Source organism: Tupaia chinensis, unplaced genomic scaffold, assembly GCF_000334495.1.
Source record: "Tupaia chinensis unplaced genomic scaffold, TupChi_1.0 Scaffold000494_1, whole genome shotgun sequence".
Lineage (NCBI taxonomy): Eukaryota > Metazoa > Chordata > Mammalia > Scandentia > Tupaiidae > Tupaia > Tupaia belangeri.
In genome coordinates this window covers 4,288,909-4,297,720 of record NW_006160006.1, presented here as the reverse complement: position 1 = coordinate 4,297,720, position 8,812 = coordinate 4,288,909, and the positions used below count along the sequence as shown (strand labels likewise).

General features: G+C 40.9%; 1 protein-coding gene across 1 annotated transcript in view; it reads right to left on the bottom strand.

Moving 5' to 3' along the window:
• The window catches only part of NAF1 (nuclear assembly factor 1 ribonucleoprotein), a gene marked incomplete at its 5' end in the record, with an annotated part of 34,199 nt that extends 25,387 nt beyond the window's left edge, over positions 1-8,812 (bottom strand). The window contains 2 exon segments of the mRNA XM_027774945.1: positions 2,619-2,790; positions 8,691-8,812. Of these exon segments, the coding sequence (XP_027630746.1) occupies positions 2,619-2,790; positions 8,691-8,812 (294 nt within the window).

Below are 8,812 nucleotides of genomic sequence, written 5' to 3'. Positions count from 1 at the left end.
CTTTCCCTCTAAAGACTATCAGACTTAACCATCCCACCCACGCCTCAGTGACTTTTGATAAAAGCTGTGTACAGGCCCCAGGTATGCCAGGACAAACACCCCCCACAAGACCACCTGAGTGTCAGTAACAAACTGCCAGCCCTACCTTCAGAGCAAGAGAGAAAGAGGCTGAGTCCCGAATACACTACATACTTGTAGCCATACCAGCCTTCCCTGAACTCCAGGGTAGAGACCCTGAAGGAGTCCTAATCGACTTTTAGATTTAGGGGGGACCTGAGCTCATCATTCCTCTACCTATCTCTAGCAGCAGGGTGGTCAAAAGAACTAGAAACTCCAAATAAATTTTCTTCCTAGTCTCATAAACATAGAATAAAATGGTTAATCAAAAGTCTGAAATTTAAATTTAAAAAAAAAAAAAAGACTGTTTCTTTCATCTCTCCCAAAGATCCCTTGGAAATGGCACTGAAAAGGAACAGACCCCTAAGACTGCTTCACGTCTTAAAAGCTAGCATACATTCCCATTGAACAGAGAATGTTCTGATATGAGTCAAACACACACTCACATGATTCAACAGCACTTCTAACAGTTAAATTTACTTGTCTCGTTTTATTTACTGTCTCCCCCCACTACCATTATGACAGCAGCAACTGAACTGTCTCACATAGAACATTTGGCATACAGCAGCTGAGCTGTAAAAATTCCTTAAAAAGAACAAATGAATATAAAATGCCTACAAAGGCACTCATTCCATAATCACTTATGACTTCCGCCTGAGAAACCATCATCTGTAAAACACTGTGCAGGGCACAGGGCAGCTCTAGGACCAGAAAGGAATTCAGTCCTCAGAGAACACGGGTCCCAGTCTCCTCCATGGACTCGTTCTGATTTTCTGATGAAAACATGGACGTTCTACCCAGGTAAATACCTAAACGAATATGCTAAAAATGTACATTACATTACAAGAGATTCCCAAGGTTAGAACCCCAGATCTACTAAGTTACTTAGAACAATGATACGCATTTACAAAGTTCTGTGGTCTTTTATTTTGTTGGGTTTTATGCTCTTAGAGGGAACTTATGCAGAAAGGTGATCAAGATAAAGGCAAGAGGTCAAGTCTCCCAATACTTTCAGAAAAGTTATACGTCTGAGAGCCTCTGTGTAAAAAGACCATAAGTAATACCGACACATTTGCAGCATGGTAACACAAAGCACTATGAGGTTGCATACAAATCTAAAGGCTTTCAATGCACAAGGCAGAAGTGAAACAAGTTATTTCTTATGAGTAGAGAAAAAAATCATTAATATTGGTAGAATCTAAACAGTGATGAAAAAGACACCTGATTATTCTTGGGCTTTTAAGTTTGCTTTGTTTATTTTTTTAATCTTATGATAAATCACCTTCTTCATTTAAGGATTATGTAATAATTGTGATACTGATCATTAAATTTTGAAAAGGTAGCAGAGGGAAAACATGTGACAATACAGACTACATTCTGAAATTGAAATTCAGCAATGTTTCTCCTGAGTCTCAGGTTTCAACCAGACTGCCTGCATCCTTGTAGGGGTATTTACAGCTTTATAGGAAAAACCTCACAGGAGATAATTTTGCAAACCAAAACTATCAAGTGCCAACAGAAACCATTCTATAATAAACAAGTTTATCTCCTCCTATGATGTACAAAGATATCCCAAAGAGTTCAAGTCAATCAGAATCCTAAAAGATTAAACTCCTGAATTTCTCTTATTATTTCTCTAAAAGCAATCAATTAAAGAGGCCATTTTAATTGCTACTGAGCAGAATTTTCTGACTGGTAAACAAGGAGGTAAAAAAAGAAGCAAAGGTATAAATCTATGTAAGTGTCTGGTAGGAAAGCTAAAAACTAGAAAGTACCAAGCTAAAGTTGATGCCCCCAGTAAGAAAATCATCAAATGTCACGGCTGGAAGCACCCTCAGAAATCACCCGATGGCCCTCGGGTCATTGTGCTGAGTGAAAAGCCAACCTCAAAAAGAGGACATAAAGTGATTTTACTCAGGTAACATTTCAAAATGGCCATATTATAGATAGGGTGAACAGATCAGTCACTAGAGTTTAGGATGGGGTAAAGAGAAGAGGGTGATGCACATGACCATAAGAGGTGGCAGGAGGGAGTTTCTCGAGATTAAGAAACCGCTGTCTTGACTGTAGTGATCACATGAGATAAACACTTGTGAAAAATTTCATGGAAGTACACACATAAATACAAATGTGTATGTAAAATGGGTGAAATCTGAATATGTTTCCTGAACTGCACTGTCAAATTCCTGGTTCTTTCATGTACTATGGTTTACCTATGGTGGGAACTAGGGGAAGGTAAGCAGGACTTCTCTCCTATTTTTGCAACTTCCTATATAAAGCTATGATCATTTAACATCAAAAAACTAAAAAAGAAATAAATTATCCAGGATCACTCCTCTCTTCCATGTAAGAAGCCAAGGCATGGCAAAAGAATGCCCAATAAGTAGAGAACAGACTTCAGATTTATGGAACAGTTACAGGCCGAATGAAATGAGATCAGTATCAGTACCATAACCTCTCTTAAAATATACAAATCAAGCTTAACAAGTCTAAGTACTTACATTAAGAAGTAATTCATCTTTCGTCTTAAGAGGAAAATTTTTATTTTCCTTCTCCATTTGTAAGTCATCTTCTCCATCTGACAGCACTGCAGGAAGTGATAAATGAGAGGAAGAGGAAGATGATGAGGAAGATGAGGAAGAGGAAGAGCTTGAACTGTCTGAATCTGTTTCACTGTAGGGAAGAAAAAGTTGAACACTTGGTCAAGTATGATCATAATGGTACTAAGACTATTCAACTAGAAAATACCTACTACATGTCTAACTATTGCCAGTGTACATGACAAGCTCCCATTTCAAAGCTCATATGTTACTAGGAAAGTAGATTCCTATCCACCCATAACTTTTTCAAATCCCTGCTACTGATATATCCCAGAGCCTCCTTTGACAATTATCTCACATGTCACACATCTAAGTATAATTCAGCACGTGACAAATCACCGACGAGCTCTGGGCAAGGCACCTCTCTTAATCGCCAAAGAACAGATCACTTGTCAATAGAGAATTTCTTCTTAATCTTTAGACATCTTGGGAACATCTCAAAGTTACCAACTATGCTGACCACTCTATTCTCTGAAAACTCCATTGTCCCTTAACAACCACAAAAATTCTTGTCACCAATCACCCTCTACTCAGCTTAAATTTTGTTTGGTAACTCCCCCATCCTCTTCCTTTTAAGAGTTCCATTTTCAGTCACCTTCTCTCCTTTCTCTGTACTCTTTCCGTGGATAACCCATCCATTCTAATGATTTAAATCACGATCCATGCACAAGTTAACTCCCAAATCTTCAGCCCTGACATCTTTCCAGCCCACTCCAATCTCTGGGTGCACAATGTCTCCATGGTTAATAAACACTCAGCAAGTAAAAAACCAGAAAACAAAATGCATTCTCCTTACTGAACCTGCTTCTCTCCTTGAGCTTCTGTTCTTTTTTACTCTTAGTCTCGGTCCAGTCACTAGAGGGTGAAACCCTGGACTCATTCTGAGCTACTACATTTCTCAGGTCAATGATAAAGTCCCATCTTCAGAAGGAAGATCTCTCTCGCTCTTTCTGTCATTTCCACTGCTTTTATGACCCGACTTCAGGCCTGCACTTCTCACCTGATTTTCTGTATGTATAACTGATGCCAACACTAGCCTCTCCCAGGACAACCACTCCTTCACCCTACTGCTATTATCTTCACCTTCTCATGACCTTCTATCCTAATCAGTTCATTCATGCTTTTACTTAAAAAAAAAAAGTTTATGACTATATATTATATAAGAGTTACTGTTATTAGTTATAATAGTACCATGGTTTTATGAAAGAAAATGTCCTCAACGATGTCTGCTAGAATATTTGAAGTGTCATGACATCTGTAAGTGACTTTGAGATGGTTCAATAACACACACATGAAACTAACAGCTCCAGAATGCTGACTTAAATCAAGGTGATGGCTATATGGGTCTGTACCATTCTTCCCCCTTTGACTATGAAAATATTCAAACATTCAAAAAAGTTCGGAGTTTTCCCATAAACCTAAACAATTTACAACATAGAAATCCTCGCTCTTAGTTGTCTCAGTGCCCTGTGCTATCATGTTCCTGCAACCTTCACAATCTTATCTCTAACCACTTCTCACACAGCTTATATCTAACATACGAGCTTAGTGAGGCATGCCTTGCTCTACTGAACTCAGCAGATTCTGTGTTTTCACAACTGGGGGTTTGCAGCAATCCTGGAGCAGGGCTATCAGCGCCACTGTTTCAAAACCAGGGGTTCACTTCTTTTTTCTTTTTTTTTTTTAAGAGAGGTTTTTGCTATAGGGCACGTGCGCTCACCAGAGAGACAGAGAGAGACAGAAAGCAAGATTACCCCCCGGGGGGGTGGCCACACTGTAATCCCTTTTCCTCCATTCTCTTCTCGGGATCTTGGGCACGCATGCACACGTGCCCAGCGTGAGTTTAAACCACCAGGCCCGGGACTTGAATCACGGTCGACTACATGGGAGTCCAGCGACATAGCCATTACGCTAACTGCTGGTCCCAACAGGGATTCGCTTCCTGCCTCTTTGTCACACTTCAGCCTTTCTTGCAATATTTCACACTTTTTCATTATTTTACATCTGTTACTAGCCTTTGATGTTACTATAGTAACTGTTTGGAGACATTACAAACACACCCATTTGTTACAGTGAATGTAATCAATAAATGTGGTGTTCTCACACTTCCACTGCTGCTGCTCCCCTATCCTTCTCCCTCTCCCTGGGTCTCCCTATTTTCTGAGACCCAATATTGAAATTAGGCCAATGAATAACCCTTCAAGAGCCTCTAACTGTTCAAGCAAAAGGAATCGTCCTGTATCTCACACTTTTAAATCAAAAGCTAGAACTTATTAAGCCTAGTGAGGAAGCCATGCTGAAAGTCAAGAAAGGCTGAAATCTATACCTCTCATGCCAAACAGACAAGTTATGAATACCCAAGACACATTCCTGAAGGAAATGAAAAGTGCAATTCCAGTGAATGCATAGACATTAAGAAGTTACAACAGCCTTATTGCTGATACAGAGGATTTAGCTGTGCGAGTAGAAGAACAAACCAGTCACACTCCTTTAGCCAAAGCCTAATCCAAATCAAGCTATCAATTCTTCAATTCTGTGAAGGATGGGAAAATGAGGAAGGTGCTAAAAAACTTTTGAAGCCAGCAAAAAATGGCTCGCAAGGTTTAAGGAAAGAAGCTACCTATACAATATCAAAGTGCAAGATCAAGCAGGAAATAGCTGATGTATCACCAGAAGCGGTCGCCAAGTTATCCAGAGGCTCCAACTAAATCACAAATGGAGGTGCCTACAATGAGCAACAGGTTTTCAATGTACATGAAAGAGCCTTCTATTGGAAAAAGATGACATGTAGGACTTTCACGGCTAGAGAGAAGTTAATGTCTGGCTTCCAAGGACAGGCTGACTTTTGTTAAGAGCTAATGTAGCATTCCCAGAGTCCCAAGGCCCTTAAAAATCGTGTTAAATTCACTCCATGTACACTCTGTAAATGGAGCCACAAATCCTGAATGATAGCAGGGCTTAATGAATATTTTAAGCCCATTGTTGACACCTACATACAGTTTAGAAAGATTTTTTTTTAAGTATTACTATGTATCAACAATGTACCTGGTCGCCTAAGAGTTCTGATGGAAATGTACAAGATTAATGTTATTTTCATGCTGCTAACACAACATCTATGCTGTAGTCCATGAATCAAGGAGTGAGTTAGACTTTCAAGTCTTATTATTCAAGAAATACAATGATTAAAGAAATCTATAGCCGCAATAGATAGTAATTCTACAATGGATCTGGGTGAAGTCAACTGAAACCTTCTGGAAAGGATTCACCATTCTAGATGCCATTAAGAACAATAATGATTCATAGTGAGAGATCAAAATATCAACATTATCATGAGTCTGGAAGGTGATTCTAACCCTCATGGATCACCTTGAAGGGAAAAACACTGAAGTGTGCTACAGATATGGTGGAAACAGCAGGATAACTAAAATTAGAAGTGAATTCTGAGTTGTGACTGAGCTGCTGCAATCACATGATAAAATTTGAATAAGATGCTTATGAATATGCAAAAAAAGTGCTCTTTTGAGATGTAGTCTACTGGTGAAGATGCTATGAACCTTGTCAAAATGACAAAAAAAAGATTTAGTATCCTGCATAAATTTACTTGATAAAGGACAGCAGGGTATGAGAGGACTGACTCCAATTTTGAAAGATGTTCTATTGTGGGTAAAATGGTGTCAAATAGTATCAAATGCTACAGAAAAATCTTTCATGAAAAGAAGAGTCAATCCAAGTTCATTGTTGCCTTTATCTTAAGAAACTACCATGTTTTAGTCTATTACTGCATTGCTAACATAAATATTTCAGATTGTGTGATTTATAAAGAAACAGAGGTTTCTTTAACTCACAGTACTGGTGGCTAGAAAATCCAAAATCATAAGGCTGACCTGCAACAGGAACAGCGGAATGGCAGGCATGTGCAGAAAAAGAGAGCCAGCAAGCTATGAGCAGCCCTCTCTTTTTACAACAACTTGCTCTTGTGAGAATTAACTCCTCATGAGACCTAAAACTTTCCTTCTCATGAGACCTAGAACTCTCTCCTAGAATCAACACTTATTGATTCATGAGGCCAATGACTCTATGGTCCAATCATTGCCCACTAGGACCAAATCCCAAAACATGAACCTTTGAAGGACAAACCATTATCCACTAAAACACACTCCAACCTTTGGCACCACCAGCAAAAAGATCAAGAGTTGCTAAAGGCTCCAATGACCATCAACATTTTTAGCAACAAAATATTGTTAAACTGTGATATACACACGCTGCTACTTGAGACACCATGCTACTGCACAACTGATAGATGACCATATAGCCTAAACATAACTTCTATAATGCACTGGGAAACCAAAGAAACTGTGACTTGCTTAATGCCATATTTGCATTATTGCAGCGGTCTAGAACAGAACCCACAGTATCTCCAAGGTATGCTACAAGTCCTATAAGGACTTGCCAAATTTCCAACCACATGACATCATTTGTGTCCTTTCCTGTGACTTAAATGTCCTCAGCCCAGAAAAAGTATTGTACATTCTTTAAAGACTCAATTCAAATACTGCATTACCTCCCCAGAGGGGGCCCATACCTACCAAAAGTAGAAGCTACTCCCTCCCCTGATCACTCTTTCTCAGACTGCCCACTACAGCCTCTCTGGTACCACACCATAATTCTTTGAAAACCATGACTTCCCAGGTGGATTATCAAGAGCTTGAAGACAAAAACTACGTGTATGTATGAAAAACACTGCCAAGCTAATACAGCAAAAAGTTGTACCCCGTTTTACTTTTCAACTATGGGACACACTCTGCCATCACCCACAAATAGTCAGAAGTAGTGTCCCAATACTATGTTGTCCTAAATGTCCTTCAAAACTCATCCCAACATCATCTGTCGCTTACTTCCCATTCCTGGTACACAGTCTCTAAAATCATATCAGATGATTATAAATTTAGTACTGCAGAGAAATCCAACTTTGTTCACAGTTCAATTCATGCTTTTCTCCCTGGACTCAAATCTTTCACCCTTCTCCTGACCTAGTCTGAGTTGATAATTTCCTTGAAAAGAGAAAACTCTTCACCACGTGCCAATCTTGTTGACCTATTCAGTACCCACAAACGCACTCAAGTATTTGTAGACAATGTTCAGTGTAGTTATTAAAGACCCACGTGCCTAAGTGTTCTCCGGTCACAGAAGTTCATACTTAAAAGACATGAGGGGAGAGAGGCTCTTATAAAACACGTGCAGAGGATAAAATACTGTAATCGATACCAGCATGTAGCTAATTTCATGAACAAGTGCTCCATAGAAGGATTCTATGAATTAACTGGGAAGAACTAATTTTGAAAAATGCAAAATAATCCCTTTCACATGATCCTCCATTCATCCGGTTGTTAAGTATAACGACACGCCAAACGTGATAGGAGTAAAATTGTTTTTACACAAAATGATACAAATCACAAAGTTACAAGCAAAAAAGTACGCGTCAAACCGGGTAGCTGTGGAAGTAACCTAATGTTCTTGGGTTTTCTATATTCTAAATAAAAACGATACGGTCTATAGTTAGGCTGGCAGGATCAGAAAGCAGGTGCCATCTGGGAGCTGAGCTCGGTTTCCCACGCGACCTGCAGAGACCGCGGCGAGAAACCGGCATCCGAGCTCCGTGTCCACACGTGGCCCTGAGCTTCCAGATCTGCGATCTCGGATCTCCGACCCCCGACGCTCCTCGGCCCGGCTCTCTGCCCGCGGGATACGGTCTATAGTTAGGCTGGCAGGATCAGAAAGCAGGTGCCATCTGGGAGCTGAGCTCGGTTTCCCACGCGACCTGCAGAGACCGCGGCGAGAAACCGGCATCCGAGCTCCGTGTCCACACGTGGCCCTGAGCTTCCAGATCTGCGATCTCGGATCTCCGACCCCCGACGCTCCTCGGCCCGGCTCTCTGCCCGCGGGCCCCTGCCCCCAGGCCCGGAGGCACCCGACCTGTCCGAGTCCGAATCCGAGTCGGAGTCGGAGTCCTCCGAGGAGTCGGCGGTTGGCGCCGGCCCCGCGGTGCCCGGACCGGTGGGGCGGTCTCCGGCGGGCGGCTGCTCCCTCGCAGGCTT